At 50.4% G+C, this 17,184-nt stretch overlaps 1 protein-coding gene across 3 annotated transcripts in view; it reads left to right on the forward strand.

Annotated features, from left to right (window-relative positions):
- Nucleotides 1-16,606, forward strand: part of TXNDC16 (thioredoxin domain containing 16) — a 37,574-nt gene extending 20,968 nt beyond the window's left edge. Inside the window, exons 15-21 of one of the 3 annotated variants that reach the window (XM_069018632.1) lie at nucleotides 1,829-1,997; nucleotides 2,290-2,426; nucleotides 6,817-6,901; nucleotides 10,542-10,680; nucleotides 11,243-11,403; nucleotides 13,248-13,438; nucleotides 14,390-16,606. In XM_069018632.1, coding sequence (XP_068874733.1) covers nucleotides 1,829-1,997; nucleotides 2,290-2,426; nucleotides 6,817-6,901; nucleotides 10,542-10,680; nucleotides 11,243-11,403; nucleotides 13,248-13,438; nucleotides 14,390-14,664 — 1,157 coding nt within the window. In that variant the 3' untranslated portion in view covers nucleotides 14,665-16,606. The remainder of the gene's footprint in view (nucleotides 1-1,828; nucleotides 1,998-2,289; nucleotides 2,427-6,816; nucleotides 6,902-10,541; nucleotides 10,681-11,242; nucleotides 11,404-13,247; nucleotides 13,439-14,389) is intronic. The other 2 variants (XM_069018634.1, XM_069018633.1) reach the window with 2 other exon arrangements.
- The last annotated feature ends 578 nt before the right edge of the window (nucleotides 16,607-17,184 follow it).

The raw sequence follows: 17,184 nt of genomic DNA on the forward strand, positions 1-17,184 counted from the left end.
CTCCCTTACTGGCAATTTCCAGGCAAAACTTGGTTGGGTTTTTCCTCAGGAGGGATGTCTTCTAAACTGCTCCAGGTTCTCATTTGCTTAAACCTTTCCATAAAAAGTGTTTCCCAGGCTGACTTGCTGGGCTCTGCAGAGCTTTCACCAGGGCAGATGAACATAATTTTCCTCCCATGGCCTGCAGATGCTGTTGAGAGTCCATCCCTTTTCTGCACCACTGGTGGTACCTTTGCATCCTGCTTCTCCTCATGGAATGCTGCTGTCCTTACACTTTGCCCTTCAAATTGCTTTCTGCCCCTCTGGGCTTGGGATCAAAACCAGACTGGATGTGTTTTATTCCACCAGCCAGGCCTTTAATGAAAACAGTGATCAGAATCAAACCCAGGACACGAGAGAAGAAAGCTTGGCTGGTTTCTCTTTGAGAAATCCTCATCATCTGCCCCAACCCTGGTTTCTGAAGGACTCTTTGCCATGGTCTGCCTCTGTGTGTGTACTTGTCTCTAGGTTTCATCCCGTCTTTCCCATGGAGCTGTTGAGTCCTGTTCAAAGAAATTTAGGGAAGGAATGAAGATTTCTGAGATAGGGCATTCCTGCTGTGGGCATGGACAGCTGTACACTGTCCTTGCTCAAGCCCCTGGGGCAGCTCAGGTGAGGCTGGAAGCCAGGGGAAGAGAGGGAGTGAAGCTGGTCAGGATTTAGGTCAGGCTTAGCCGTGGACCAGCAACAGCAGCATGTGCTGGGCTTCACCCAGCCTAAAGATCAAAGAAAGGCTGTTAAGGTCCCTGGAAGTGTCCAAGGCCAGGTTGGACAGGGCTCAGAGCAACCCTGGGATAGTGGAAGGTGTCCCTGCCCATGGCAGGGGTGGAATGGGATGAGTTTTAAGATCCCTTCCAACCCAAACCATTCTGTGACTTCAGGGTTCTTTGCTGAAGGAAATGCTGGAGTTGCACAAATCTTGGGCTCCTGGAGAGCACACAGGGAACCAACTTTTCATTTGTTTCGCTTCTTACCAATCTCTTGAGTTTATGGTGTTGGTGAGACCCACAAAAAGCCTTTCTAGGACATTTCCCAGGACCCAGAGTTGGACTGACTGCTCTGTAATTCCCAAGTGCTCTTCCTTTCCCACTCCCTTGCTTTTGAGACCCCTTTCTTAAGGTCCTACAGGTGTCTGCTGCTGGCTTGGGTGAGATCACAGAAAATCCTGAGTCAGAAGGGATCCACAAGCATCATCAAGCCCAACTCCTGGCTGTGCACAGGACACCCCAAGAATCCCACCCTGTGCCTGAGGGCACTGGATGGGGGGAATGCCACCAGCCTGTGGCATTAAATCTCTCTTCCACCCCCTTTAACTGCTCCGTGTGCATTTGGCTCCGTGCTCGAGGTAGAACAGACATTATTCAATATTGAACACCTTAATAAATGCAAAAGTCTTGGCTGCATCCTCCTCCTCCATGCCAAGCTTTATCTTCCCTCTTTCCTGTCAGTGCCTGCATTATTTCTTTCTCTTGGCCTTATTCCTAAGGTATTTCCAGTACCTTTCCCTACTGCCTTTTAAGCTCCTGGACAGTTGCCTCAGGGTTTCGTGGTGTCCCTTGGAGTTACCAGCAGATGTGAGTGTCTCTGGGAATGAGGGATTTCAAGAGGGAGATGGGCTGTACTCAAAGGGATCATGTATTTGGGGCTGGATTTTAGTAGCTTTCTGGCAGCATTAATACAAATACAGACAATAATATCCACCAAGATAATAAAAAGCTCTCTTTTCCAACCGATCTATTATTCATTTTAGTTTTTCCTATCATTCATGAGTATTTATTTTCCACTCTAGGAACCCCTGGGGTTTTGCTGTCCCGGGTGAACTGCTGGGACTGGCCTGGCCTTTGCTCCCAGGAGAATGTCACCCAGTTCCCCACCATCAGGATTTACAAGGAGGGACAACAATCCAGGACATACAATGGCATGTGGGGAACAGAGGAGCTGAGCAGCTTCATCCTGCTGTGAGTGACAAATCCCCACTGGCACCTCTGCCACCATCCAATGCAGGAATTCCTTCTTTATTATTTTCAGTGGGGATCCCAAGGCTCTCAGTTTGGCTCAGGCTGTTCTCTCTTCACTGTAACCAGCTCCAGCACCTCTCTGGGCCTTCCCAGATGATCATTTTTGTCTCTGATGAGGTGTCACACTTGTCTCATTGGGTTGGGGCCTTGCTGGATTGAGGTTGCCCTCTTGTCTCTTCATCCCAAATGCAGAGGAGACAGCAGCCCAAGTTGTGTCTCTGCTTTTCCACAGGAGCCAGGTTTCCTGCCCACTGAAGCTGACCACCATGGATGAAGCAGAAGGATATTTAAGAGGGGAGTTTCCACCTGAGCTCTCATCCCATCACCACACCTCGCTCCTGGGAGTTTTTAGCACAGCCACCAGCGAAGGTTTGTCGGTATTGGTGGGTTAAGCACTCTCCAGCTTCATTCCTGGTGGCACAGGGATGCTTCCAGCTGCTTGGGAGTTCACAACACAGCCTGCCCAGCACTGCCTTCTTCAGTTTTACAGTGAGAGGGTAGCAGGTGATCCCAGATGTGGGATCTCAGGTCCATACCCTGGCTCAGAGGACATTCAGCTTCTGTGGGAGTAGTAACTTCCCAGGGCTGTCCCTGTTGTATCTCCTGCCCCTTACCCTGAAGAGTTTGGCTCTGTCCTCTTTATGAGTCCCTTCAGAGTAGTTGTAGGCTGGCATTAAATTCCCTCTTAGCCTCTGGTTTAGCCCAGATCCATCAGCCTCTTCCTGTAGTCCATGTACAACCTGTCACAGCATATTCTTCCTTAAGAAAGGAAGAGACCCACTCTTGGATCTTGCTGCCTTCTCCTAAAAAAGTGGTAACCCCAGTTCTTGTAACACAAAATCCAAAACCTTTCTTTTTTAAAAAAACAAAACAGCAATAAGGTAAAATAGAAATTTCCTGCATCAAAAGGAATAAAATGTGAATAACTCAATGAAATCCACTTGTGGATTTTGAGGTAGGTGGACATAGCAATGCAATGTGTTAGCAAGGGAGAGGGAATAAAGCCAGTCTGGAGGGGGAACATCAGGGAAAGCACAGAATCAAAGTTTGGGTTGGAAGGGACCTTAAAGCCCATCCCATTCCACCCCCTGCCATGGGCAGAGACACCTTCCACTGTCCCAGGTTGCTCCAAGCCCCATCCAACCTGGCCTTGGACATTCCAGGGATCCAGGGGCAGCCCCAGCTTCTCTGGGCACCCTGTGCCAGGGCCTCACAGTTGGGAACTGGGACCTTCCAACCCCAAAGACTCTCAGTTGCCACCTTCCCCTAGGAATTGCTGCCTTAAAAAAAGGAGAACGTTCTGACCTTGCTTAAGATCAAACTTTCAGACTATTTTTCATTTTAAAGCTCCCTTGTGCCTCTAAACTTTGGTTTAATGCAAACCAAGCTACTTTCTCACAGCAGAGGGTCCAGAGGGAAGAGGTAAGAACAAGACAGAACGTCTGCAACCAACTGGAAAACACTTGGGCTGCGTTCCCTGAGCCAGCTGACAGCCAATTCCCTGCCTTCCTCTGGAGATCCTACCTGGAAAATACAGCAGGAAATCCTACTGATCCCAAAAAACCTTTAGTCCAGCCCAGAGAAGCTGTGGCTGCCCCTGGATCCCTGGAAGAGTCCAAGGCCAAGTTGGATGGGGCTTGGAGCAGCCTGGGATAGGGGAAGGTGTCCCTGCCCATGGCAGGGGGTGGGACTGGATGGGATTTAAGGTCCCTTCCAACCCAAATTGTTCTGGGATTCTCCAGAGAAGTTGTTCATTTCCTTCCATGCAAACAAGAGCCTTGGAGGTTTCCAGGCAGCTCTTTGTGGATCCTGTAGGGTTGCCTCTTCCCTCAGGGCACATTCCTTCTGCCATCCAGAATGGCATCCTCAGGCTGGGGTAACTCAGCCACAGGGAGATGAAATTTGGGATATCTTTTCCACCAGTGCATTAACTGGAGGTGCTGGAGCTGTGATGCAGAGAGCCTGAGGGAGCAGAAACCTGGAGCCAGCTGTTCTGGCACCAACCCAGGCTGGAGTCAGGAGAAGCACATTGTTCATCTTATCACCCTGCAGACTTACCTGGAATTCCCAACCATTTTCTCATGGCAGCATTCCTGCTCTAACCCGGAGCAGTGGTACACAGTGTCACTGCTGTTTCCAGTGAACTGAAACAGAGCAATGACATGTCCTGCTAAATAAATCCTGGATGTTTTCCAACCCTCAGCATCAGGACTATGCTAAGAAGCCCTCTGGGGGGTCTGAGCTAAAAGGGGCTTGTTGGAAAAATCATAAATAAAATTAATTAGGAAGAGGTGAATGTATTACGAGGGCAATGAACGAGTGAGCATTTTCCTGGACACTCAGAGAACTTTTAGGAGATAAATTCATTTTTGATGCAGCAGCTGGGAGCACCCTTGGAAGTATGACTGTCCTAAACCCTGTGGCAGATGTTTGAAAAGATCCCTGAGCTCTGGTGCCTCACAAGGCCTGGCAGCATCACTGGAAGCCGAGTGAGAGATGCTGCAGGTGGTGCTGTGCTGGAGAGCACGGCCAGGAGATGCCTCCTTCCAGAGGGATAAGGGGTGGTGCTCAGATCCTGCTTCCCAAAACTCTGTGGGGATTTTAGACCCTTCCTCATCTGGCAGCTTGATTCCTTCTCGTTCCCAAATGAGTGAAGTGGTGCTTGCACAATTCAGGGCAGCTGGGATTCCAGCTCAAGGAATGTGCTGCGGAGCATGATCAGCCCCCTCAGGGAATTAAAATTGTGCATTCAGGGGGGACTAATTTCCTAGGAAATATTTAAATAGATTTGTTGAAGTGCTTCCTGTCTGCAGTGGAGCTGTGTGAATTTGGGGGGATTTTGGGTACAGAGCAAAGAACCTGTCCCTGGAGAAATATGGGCTGGTGTGTGGCTCTGGGTCTGGCACAGCCAGAAATAGGGAAAAATTTGAAGTGTGATGGGGAGGGAGAATCTCATCAGGTCAAGGAATAAGCCTGGTATTGCTGGAGGTTGTCCTGACTTAGGAGAGAATTCCTGCAGCCAGGGCAGCACCTCAAGACAAGCTCATATCTCAAGTGAGGATTTAAACCTGGCAAAGTGCTTGGTGGAGGAACTTGGGATGGGAGCTTTTCTTTCAGCACTGATAAAATCAAGTAACCAAGGACCAAGAGAGCTGGAAAGCAACATCCAAGAGTGGTTTCTCTGTAGCAGCTGGAAAGGGACTTTGGACAAGGGCCTGGAGTGACAGGACAAGGGGGAATGGCTTCCTACTGCCAGAGGTTAGATGGGATATTGGGAACTGGGAATTCTTGGCTAGGAGGGTGCTGAGGCCCTGGCACAGGGTGCCCAGAGAAGCTGTGACTGCCCCTGGATCCCTGGAGGTGTCCAAGGCAAGGTTGAACAGGGCTTGGAGCCACCTGGGATAGTGGGAAGTGCCCACAGCAGGGGGTGGAACAGGATGAGCTTTAAGGTCCCTTCCAACCCAGGCCATTCAGAAATTCTATGATAATGGCTGAGCCCTCAATGAGCTCCTTAAGGAACTCCTTCCATTGAAAAAGGAAAACAGTTGAAATGAAAGTTTATGGGCCACATGGGAAACAGTGGAAAATACAGCTTGGAGTGCAGCTGCAAAACAGGAATCAAAGAACCAAAAAGTGACCAGTTGGGAGGCAGCTCCATCCATTGAGCTCTGAGTCACTGTTCCCAGGAGCTTGGGCTGTGTGACAGTGAACGTTCTGAGGAGCAGTCACTGGTGTCTGACAGCAGTTTATATTGTGACTGTTATCTGAGGTACCCCCTTAGTTCTCAGGAAAAACCTGGCTTCTCCAAAGAGAAGGATTTCTCCCTCTCCTTGGGTCAGAAGTGCCGTTTTTGTTGCTTTTCAGTTGCACAATGCAAAGGAGGAGGGGGGTGGTGGTGTTGAAATCCTCCCTGTTCTCACCCCACCTTTGGCAGCAGCTGTTTGAAGCTCTGATCTCTGCATTTCACAAGCTCCCCACCATGCCTTGCACATTCCCACAAAGCTTGGATTTCCCATGGATCCACTGCCTGAAACCACAGCCAAGCTGGACATGGCTTGGAGCAAGCTGGGATAGTGGAAGGTGTCCCTGCTCATGGCAGGGGGTGGAATGGGATGAGCTTTAAGGTCCTTTCCAACCCAAATCATTCTGGGATTCTGTGAAATTGGAGGCTTTTTGTAAGGGAATAAACCAGCTCTGCAGTCAGCTTTGTTTTGGAGCTGTGACCAAGAGATCCCAGCCTGGTCTTTGCCTATCCTGCAGCAGCCCCAGCCTGCTCAGAGGAGCTGGATAAATCAAGAGGCACTTGAGGGAGAGGTTGGTTTATCACCAGGCTCTTAGCCCTATTCCAGTAAAGCCATCACCCATCATTTCTCAAAGGTCACTGGGATTTGTAGGATTTCTGTTTAGACTTATAATTGCTCTCCTGTTTCCAAGAACGCTTACGTACTGTAAGTCCTTAAGACATTTCATTTTCCTCTGTCCTGCAGATCCTGGAGGCTCAGTGCTGGTGGCTGAAGAGCAAACACTGTTCTCATCATGGGAATTTTCCCCTGATCCTTGGTCGCTGCCTGCTCCTCCTCCCATGGCCTGCAGCCCTGAGCTGCAGTAATTTTCTTGTGAGCCTCTAATCCTGGTTTAGTTCCTGAAAATCTGCTCTGTCAGGATGTTATGTGTGCAGGCATCGATCAGGTTTCCAGGAAAAAAAAATCTCAACACCTCTCTTTCTATTGTTTATTCTTGTATCTTTGTCTTTTTCCAGCCAGGGCAGCTTTTGAAGAGGCAGGAAACATCCTCAGTGGCCACGTAAGGATGGGGATGTATTTTGAAGATGACGCCTTGGCTTTGTAAGTGGTTTCTCTTTTTCTTTGGGAAGAATTCAAGCTGATCTGCACTGAGAGAAAGGCAGTGCCTGGAGCAAGTGTCACTGTGCTGAGTGACAGCTACAAGTGACTTATTCCTGCAGGGAGATGGGTCAGGACTCATCCAAAGGGAATGGTCACCTTGGCTCTGCCACTGGTTCTCAGCCTATCCATGGTCACCTCTCTGGGCCCTGTTGAAATGAGCAGTCACTTCTCTTCCTGCTGGTTTTATTCCCTCCAGGAATTTTCAGCCCCCGTGGATCTGGTTGTGTTCCTCATAGAAACAGGAGCAAACCTTTCTGAAAATAAAAAGCAGGCTGGAAAAATTACACCATCAGTGTGAGAGGGAGAAAAAGTCCTGCCTTTCTCTTCCCATGAGGAAGAGGTGATGGATTGTCAGTGCAGTGCCTTTCCTTGCTCTGGTGGTTGCTCCCAGTTGCCAAGAGCAGCCAGAAAAGAAGCTGCTTGTGACTACCTGGGGTGGACATTGAGTCTGGGTGCTGGAAAAGGCTTTGGAAGCTGGGAAATAAATGCTGTCTTGCCTTGGAGCTGCATTCCTGGTGGAATTGCATCCCTGACTTGAAGCCAAATGGAGCTAATGGGTCTTACCTGTGTCATTAACAATCCAGCAAGGGGCAAAGTCCTTTGGGTTAGAGTGTGAGAGGTGCCTCAGTGCCTAGAACTGCAGCTGGATCCAGGGGGAGTCTCCAGCTCGTCCTGGCATCTCATTTCCATCAGGAATTAGCTATCAAGGCAGAGTTACAAATCCCAGAAGGTCCTTGGCCTGTTTTCCAGGTGTGGGTTTAAGAGCCTGCAATGCAGCAGGGAATTATTTCCCTGAGTTCCTCAGAGATGTGGTGCATTCCTGACGAGACACGGGCGTTTCTGTGGTGAGCACGGAGAATAAAAGTGCCAACACCTCGGGAATACATCTTCATTAACCAAACTGTGATCCAGGCATCAGGGGGAACCTGGGACCCCCAGTTAAGACTTTTCTTCCCTGAGGATTTCAGCCCAGCTGATAGAAGGAAAAAAAAAACCAAAAAGCAGAGGACAGGGTGATCTCTCAAGGTACCAGGAAAAAAAGCCTGTGTTCTCTCAGAGCTGACACATGCAGGAATCCACCTCCCTGCTCCTGCTCCAGGAGCCTGCAGCCTGCTCCTGTTTAGCAGGAATATTTAGTACAGTTTATATTGATAGTCCTTCAGCCAAATTTGGATTTTGGCTGTGATTTGTGGGTGAACTACTGTAGCTGATGGGCTTCTCAACTGTAAGCTGAAAGTAAACACTTACAGGAATTCCTTGTGCAAGAGCCAGGCTCACTTCCCTTCTTCAGAAAAAGCCATTCTTCAGCTCAGTGCTCAAGGAGAAAATATTTGTGGCTCCCAGGTCATGGAAAGCTGATTCCCCTTTTGTGCATCCTGTAGACCTTTTCCAGAGAAAAGGCTGCAGGATACACAAAGTCTGTTGTCAGCAAAGTTGTTTGCTCAGCAGGCACCTGCTGGGCTGGTCCCTAATGAAGGGGAAAAAGGCATTGAGGAAGAAATGCTTTGAATGAGGTCGTTATTTATTTCCACATCCATGTCAGAGATTCCTGCCAAGTATTTGTTTGCAGATGGTTTTGATTGAAATGCAAGACTCGTGTTACCCACTGAATGGTCCTGCTGTATAAATAGAAAGCTGTGGTGAGCAACAATTGAACCCCTCAGGACCAGGAAGAGGAGAAGGGATTTCAGGATAGATTCTAGCTGGGGAATTTGGTGATTTTCTGGAATTATGTAAGATACTTCGTCATAGAATCCCAGAATGGTTTGGGTTGGAAGGGACCTTAAAACTCATCTCGTTCCACCATGTGCAGGGACACCTTCCACTAGCCCAGGTTGCTCCAAGCCCCATCCAACCTGGCCTGGGACACTTTCAGGGATGGGACAGTTTCTCTGGAAGCCTCTTCCAGTGCCTCACCACCCTCACAGATGCTTATCAAAGCCTGCTGGACAAGTTGATGTGTTTTAGATACAGGGAACAAGAGTTCTCACTCCTCTGAGCCACGACCAAGCCAAAGAATCTCTTTACAAGCTGTAGAAGTTTAATAAGTTAAAAATCCCTGAATTCAATTTTTTTGGGGGGGTTTTGCCACTCTTGATCTACAGTAAATACAGGTTAATTTGCAAAGCAATGAAGAGGGAAGTTAAGGATCTTCCTCACAGCCCAAAGGATTTGCAGAGGTGTGAGAATCAACTTCTTTTGAGTAGCAGAACTTGGGAGTCCAGACTGGGGGAGGAAAGCTTAGCTCAGGGCTGGATTTACAAAGATAAACTAAAAAAAGTTGAAATGGCTCAGATAAATCCAAGAACAGTTTAGCAATTGTTTCCCCAGATTTGAAGGCCTCAGATTTGAAGTCCATGCTTCCTGGAAGAGTTGGACTTCAGTGATCCTTGTGGGTCCCTTCCAACTGAGGATATTCTGTGATTCTTGACCACAACATCAGCACAGGTCTGGGGTGGCCCTTAGAAGTTTGCAGTGGGTGTGTTATTCCCAGAGAGATCAGTGCTGTGATGGAGGATGGGAAAGGCCTCCACAAGAGTTGGACACCATGGAAATGAGTTACCTGCAGTTCCCTCCACTTGCTTTGTCATTGATGATCTAAAGAAAGTCTTCCCTGTGAGGGTGGGCAGGCCCTGGCACAGGGTGCCCAGAGCAGCTGTGGCTGCCCCATCCCTGGCAGTGTCCAAGGCCAGGCTGGACAGGGCTTGGAGCAGCCTGGGACAGTGGGAGGTGTCCCTGCCCATGGCAGGAGGTGGAACTGGATGAACTTTAAGGTCCCTTCCAACCCAAACCATTCTGGGATTCTTTGGTGTCACAGCCTTTGAGAAATTGCCAGGAGCCTTTGAAAAACAAGCCACACATGCCCCCAAAAAACTGCAGAGGCAGCTGATTTCCCTTGGCACACCCTTCCTCTGGGCAGTGCCATCTGGAGCCTCCAGGGCTGAAGTTCCTCAAACTTCCAGAAAATTGCTGTCCTGGCTTGGTGTCTCCCCTGGCCTTTCATTGCTCAGACTTCTCCTATTTCTGCTTTTCCCACTTTCTCAGCTTTTCTTTGAGTACCTTGAACCCTCTTACCAGAAGGACTTCAGGAATTTAAGGATGATCTGGCTGCTCCACCAAGAGAGGGTGGGGGCAGCCTGTGTGTGTTGCTCTAATGTGGGGCTTGGACTTCACCAAAATTTTGGGGATTGTTCACTGAGACAAGAACTGGATCTCCTGGAGGTCGTTTTGTGTGGGTTGTGTCGCTTGGATGGAATCTGAGACCTTCCATTTGCCTTGGCTTGGGAGGCAGAGCGAAGCCCTGGGTGGGTGTTTGCACCACCCAACCTTAGGTGTAAAAAGGAAGGAGAAGTAGGAATGGAATCCCAGAATCCCAGAATGGTTTGGTTTGGAAGAAACCTCAAAGCCCATCCCGTTCCACTATCCCAGGACACCTTCCACTACCACAGGTTGCTCCAAGCCCCGTCCAACCTGACCTTGGACATTCCAAGGATGGGACATGTCTCCAGGAGGATGCCAGCTCTGTGTGCAGCACATTTGGGGTGTGTCCAACCCCCCTGTGCCCATCCCTCTTTTTCAGATCCCAAAAATACTCCGTGTCCCCCCCTGCCCTGCTCCTTGCCCGCAGCGGAGGCCGGAGCGTGGAAGGCATCGCTCTGTCCAAACACAGCGTGCAGGACGTGGTGCAGATGATCAGATATGAACTGCTGGACATTTTTGTGAGTAAAAATAAAATCAAAACGTCCTTTTTCCATCACAGTTGTTTGCAGAGCCCTGATTACAGCGTGGAGTTCTGCACAGCGGCCATGCCTGCTCGTTATTTTTCATCGTGCCGAGTTTGTTTTTAAATTTTATGACTTAGAGCAGGCAGTCTGGATAGAAATCTGCTGTTTGCTGTGTGGTCTTGGAGCAGGAGACCCTGGAGTTGAGGGACTGGCCTCAGAGTCACTCACTCTGCAGTGCTTGGCCTCTCACAGGGTCTATTCCCTATTCCCAGGGCTTTTTCCATGTGCCATTCGGAGCCTGGCTGTAGCCTCTGCCTGCTCTGCTCACATCCCCATCTCCAAGCTCACAGCTGCTGCCACAGACTTGGTGAGCTTGGGTTGGGCAAAGACATCTCCAGGTGCACCAGAATCCCAGCCCTCTTGCAGCTTCCCATGTTCCACACAGACACTGCAGCCTTGCTTAACCCCTGCACCCTCATGTACGAGCAGAAAGTGGAATTTTCTCCCGTTTTCTCCTCCCTGTAACCCCCAGTTTCTTGTTTGTGACGTCTTGCAGCCAGAAATCACCGTGCCAAATCTGCCTCAGTACTTGCAGCTCAGAAAGCCCTTCCTCATCCTGTTCAGTGCTGGTGGCATCAGTCAGATGGAAAGCAAGGAAATGCTGAAGCTGGCAAAAGGAAGAGCCCAGCAGGCGTTTGTGGCTTGCTGGTTGAACCTGTGAGTGTTTGAAAATCTCTCCTTTCCCTTAACTCGCTCTGAGCCTTGGAGAAAAAAAACCCCTGAGGCTGCAATTACTGAGAACATGAGCTGGTAATGTGATTATTGGGTCTGAAATCATCAGCAGTTGGGAGGTCAAACCATTGAGCAATGGTTCAGTCAAGTGTTCTGGGCAGCTGCAAAAATCTCCTGACAAAGTAAAATTAGTAAATATTTAATTGATGGCAGAAATCATTTTCGATAGAGGAGGAAAATGTTCCCTAGTGCTTGTAGCAGCTTGACCCTGGGTCTGGTGTTACTTGTATTTTTTGTTGCATGTGGGAGGGAAAAAAAAAAAAAAATGGAAATTTGCCCTCCTGGAATGTGTTCTGGTGATTTTCCACCAGCAATTAGAGGGAATGACTGGTCATTGACTGGGGAAATAAAGTTTTCACAAGAAGGTTCTACCAGAAGCCTCATAAATTAAACTTAAAAAATATTCAAGAAACAAAATTAATTCAAGACCTAAGAAATAGAAAGTTGTAGGAATGGCGATTTTTTTTTTTTTTTTTAAATCCTCCCCTTCTTAGTTGCAGTTTGAATTTTTGGCCTCTGTTTGTTTTGCCCAAACCCAGAGAAACTTCAGTGGCTTAATCATAACGTGCTTTGAAGTCTGGGAAGTGCCGTCCAGCGTGGGCTGGAGTTTAGCTGAGGGGGAAAATGCACATGTGTTCAGAGAGAAAGGGATTGGGCTGCCAGTAATGCACCAGAAACGAGAGCCCTGGAACTTCCCCACCTACACATCTGCCTTTGCTCTGCCTTCCTGAGGCACAGAAAGCCTTCCTGTGCCAGGGCTAAGTGGCACTGCCACAAAGCAGGGCAGAATCCCAGCGTGGTTTGGGGTGGAAAGGACCTTAAAGATCGTCCAGTTCCATCCCTGCCATGGGCAGGGACACCTTCCACTGTCCCAGGCTGCTCCAAGCTGGCCTGGAACACTTCCAGGGATCCAGGGACAGCCACAGCTGCTCTGGGCACCCTGTGCCAGGGCCTCCCCACCCTCACAGGGAAGAATTCCTTCCCAAATCCTATCTAGCCCTGCCCTCTGGCAGTGGGAAGCCATTCCCCCTTATCCTGTCACTTCATGTACTTGTCAAAAGTCCCTCATCCTAGAGAGAAGCCCTCATTCCCAGGGCAAGAGCCAGCTCAGACCTGGGCCATCACTCTCAGCCCTCAGATGGTGCTGGAATGACTCAGAACCTTTGTGGGCCTGCTGTCCCTCTGTCTCAGTGTCCTGTTTTCACTCTCTTTGTGTCACTTGAGGGGTTTGCCTTTCCATCCCTGTGGAATTGCTGTCACTGTGGGGCTGTGGCAGCAGCTGGCCTGGAAGGAGCTGGCAGCTGTCCCTGCAGGCAGGGTCTGACCCCGGGGGGCTGCAGGATCTGTCCCACTCTTGTCCCAGCTGTTCTTAGAAGCTTTCCCACCTTTTTTCCACCTTTCTGCAGGGTTTGCCCTGCTCAAGGATTTCTTCACACATCCAGGCTGTTGTCTGCTCTCTCTCCATTGGATCCTAACACGTTCCTTAAGGCATTAAGCTTATATATGTAGTGCCATGAGCTTAGAATGAGGGAATCCTGCAATGGTTTGGGTTGCAAGGGACAGTAAAGCCCATCCCATTTGTCCATGGGCAGGGACACCTCCCACTATCCCAGGTTGCTCCAAGCCCTGTCCAGCCTGGCCTTGGACACTTCCAGGGATGATGCTTCTACAGTCCCACAAAACTGCACTTTGCTGGGTGGGACCCTTTGGTGATTTTTTGGCTCTCAGTCCTGTTGTGCTGCCAATCCTGAATCTCCTCTTCCCAACAGGAAGAAGACTCCAGTGGGACACGGGATCCTGAGGAAATACTTTTCCACCACGCCTTCCTTGCCCGTTCTCCTCTGGGTGAACCTCCACGCTGGGGGTCAGGTATTCAAGTTCCCACCAGAGCAGTCCATCACTGAGATGAACATCTTGTCTTGGCTGGAGAAGCTCCAAGCTGGACTGGAGATTCCCAGCAGTAAGTGGGCACAGGTTTATAACGTTCCCAAGCACACACTGTGAGCTCCAGTCTGTTTATGAGAAGATACTACGTGCAATAAATTGTCTGCCCTGGAATTTAACGATGGAAAAACCAGCTCTGCTTGTTAGAGCTGCAGAAGTACAAATAGTCCAGCCAGGAGAGAATGCCCACACTCACAAGTTTGCTTTGGGACTGTTTAATGCTCAGAGCCAAACGTGGATAGTTTGGATTTGGCATCTTTTCCCTGTGATAATCCCCAAATCTGGCTGTGTTTTCCCATTCCCAAACACAGCTTGCTAATAAGAAACCTCCCAGTTCCCAGTTGTCAGTGTAAGAAGTGGCTGCTCTTTGGGCACCCTCCTGCCCAATTTCTTTTTTGGATGGGAGAGGATAAGGAAGCTGCTTTTTACTGGGTTGTTTCAGACATGAAGGGTTGGTTTGTGCTGTGAAGCTTTTCACTGCATCCCTCCTGTCCTGATCAGCCCGATGAGGCTTTGGAGGAAGCCAGCATGGATATGCCTTCCTCAGGAGAGCTGGAAAGGGGCTTTGGACAAGGCATGGAGGGACAGGACACAGGGAATGGCTTCCCACTACCAGAGGGCAGGGATGGATGGGATATTGGGGAGGAATTCCTGGCTGGGAGGGTGGGCAGGCCCTGGCACAGGGTGCCCAGAGAAGCTGTGGCTGCCCCTGGATCCCTGGAAGTGTCCAAGGCCAGGTTGGACGGGGCTTGGAGCAGCCTGGGGTAATGGGAGGTGTCCCTGCCCATGGCAGGGGGTGGAGCAAGATGGGATTTAAGGTCCTTTCCAACCCAAACCATTCTGGAATTCTGTTCATTTTGTATTCATTGGAAGGGGAAAAAAAGCCGTAATTCCTTGGAAAGAGAAATTTCCCTGGAGGTGGGGCATAACTCTTTACCTGCTAACTGGGACTGTATTTGCTGCTCAGGTACCTTGTCTGAGGAGGACTGGAAGCCACCACTCCCTGCTTACGACTTCCTCCAGATGATGGAGCCATCCGTGCCTGAGCTCTCTGCCCGCTCCGGGGACACCGCGGTGCCACACCCACCCAAAAGCCCCGGAGGGGACACTGCTGCCACCGGGGAAGAGCCACCCCAGGAGAGCAGGGCAGAGGAAGTTGGTTCCCCTGGGAGGGACCTGCGGGGCACAGCCTCGAGGCTGGCAGCGAGGGACAAGCAGGGCAAGAGACACAGCGAGCTCTGAGAGCTGGGGTGGGGAAAAGTGTGGGACTGCCCTGGAAAACCTCTCACTTTCCCAGCCTTCACTCCAAGGAGAGAAGTGGTTTCAGCTCTCAAGGAATGGTGAAGGGAAAGGCCACTCCCTGCTGCAGAGTGCTGGTGGCTTCTGATGCCAGAGACGTGTCTGTGCATCCCACATGTTGTTCCCTGGCTGCTGCTGGGAGCTCACTGAGCAACAAACTGCACCGGAAAAGACAAATCAGCCCTGCTCTGTAGATTCCCTGAATCTCAGAGCTGCTTCAGTTGCCCCTGAGTAGAAAGGGGTGAGTGATTCCAAGATAAAAAGCCCATTTCTCTCCTCCCTGGTTGCAGGAGAAGCTCTACTGATGTGTGTCAGCAAATGCTGCGATTCCATCTGCGCTGGAACCGTGTGGAGCTGGGAGGGCCAGCATTCCACCACTCCAGAGCTGCTCCAGCCAGCCCCCCATTGTGTTTACACCTGACTTGTGACCCAAATCCGTGAGCATGTTCATCCTCAGGGGGGAAGAGGAGAGGATCTGGTCGAAGCAGATTTATTACAGAGGCCAGAGCTCAGGTCACACAACAGCCCTGAATAGCTGGGACAAAACTCTGCCAGCAAATCTCGAGGGTGGGCAGGTTGGGAGATGGCTTTCCTCACTGCTGGCATTTCCTTGGTCCTGAGCCCAGGGGGTTATTTGCAGCCTCGATTTGTCTTTGCTCTCGGTGACAGCATCGGGGTTGGTGCCTCCTGAGCTGGAATGGCACAGGGAGCAAGGTCTGTGGGAAGCTCAGCGCTGTGGCAGAGGGGAGGGAGATGAAGGGCAAGGCTGGACCCTTCCAAGATGGGATGGAGCTGCTTCAGATCCAAAACTAAGTGGGGAGATGCAAAACCTGGGGAAGTGGCTTTCCAGCCTCTGCCCATCTCCTGGGGACAAGAAGCAGCAGGGGGTTGAAAGCAGAAGGTCTGTAAGGTCCCTTCTGACCCAAACCATTCTCAGATTCCATGAACATCCCACTCCCTTCAATGAACATCTCCCTTCCACTGCACCACTGAGACATGACAGAAGGGTCAGATCCTACTCCTTAGGGCTCTGAAACTACTGGAAAGAGGAAGAAATGCTGAGAGCATTGCAAACTCTGTATTTCTCATCCTGCAAGGAGCACACATGGCTGTGAGGCTTTTGAAATATCCAGAAATAGATCATTAGTCCTGGGCTCTCCTGGAAGCCTTTAATTGCAAGAGACCATTTTTGGACTGAATGACAGGCTTTGAGCAAGAATGTATATATTTAAAGGAATAAACTGCAGCCTGCTGATCAAAAGCATTATCCCCAAGGGAAGGGTGTGAACAGATCCTTGGTGTGTTCCCATCACTCCTCTGCTCCATAAGCTCCTTACGCTGCTGAATTCCATAAATGGAATGTTGGTCATTTCCCATCCTGTCCCTGATCATCGAATCCCAGAATGGGTTGGGTTGGAAGGGACCTTAAAAGATCATCTCATCCCACCCTTGCCATGGCAGGGACACCTTCCCCTATCCCAGGTTGCTCCAAGCCTCGTCCAGCCTGGCCTGGGACACTTCCAGGGATCCAGGGGCAGCCACAGCTTCTCTGGGAATTCTATTCCAGGGCCTCCCCACCCTCACAGGGAAGAATTCCCTCCTGATATCCCATCCAACCCTGCCCTCTGGCAGTTTGAAGTGCAATAATCGGGTTTTTCATGGCATCTTAAATAAACTCCTCTCAAGTAGGCTCCTCTGCATCTGTTTTGGGTGGTGGGAGCAGTGCGTGCCCCTCATCAGCAGGATCCCTTCCTTCCGCAGGGCTTGTGGAAGACAAGGAGCATTCCCACGTCCCCACTTTTATCCACGTGTCCTTTTCCAGCCCTTCTCCCGTGCGGGACTGGGGCAGGAGTTTGTCACTAGGGGTCAGTGCCACATCTCCGTTGTGGCTTCGCAAATCGCTGCCTCTCCCAGTGCTGCCGGATTGACGCTGGAGCGTCACCACCGAGGCGCTGGAGGTCAGGAACAGCTTCCCACTGGGATCCTGATGGGATGCTGCTGGATGAGGAGCTGTTTAGCTGGGGACTACTGGCTCTGTCCACAGCACCACCAGTGGGATCCATCAGCTCCAGCCTCCCAGGTTGGGTTGGGATGCCCGGAGCTTGGGGCTGAGTCCCCCTTGCAGGTACCAGCACAGAGACGTGGGAAAGGGATGTGCTTATCCATGTCCCACCACTGCCAGAATCCAGCTGGATGGGCAGCTGTGGGTTTGCTCTGGATGCAGGTCAGGGTCCTGGACCACATCAGGTGGATTTAGGTTCATTGGGGTTTTATTTTTCAGTACAAAATGTCTTTTCCGTTGTGTAACCCAAACAGGCACTCGGGGAAAACCGTGGAGGCAGAAATGTGTCAGGATCTGTATGGACAGGGTGAAGACGTCAGGGATGCTGAGGGCAGTGTGAGGGGATCTGCATCCCAAAGTTTCCTCATCCACCAGAGGAAACGCTCCAGCACGTGGCTGTT

The sequence above is a fragment of the Aphelocoma coerulescens genome, chromosome 5, assembly GCF_041296385.1.
Source record: "Aphelocoma coerulescens isolate FSJ_1873_10779 chromosome 5, UR_Acoe_1.0, whole genome shotgun sequence".
NCBI lineage: Eukaryota > Metazoa > Chordata > Aves > Passeriformes > Corvidae > Aphelocoma > Aphelocoma coerulescens.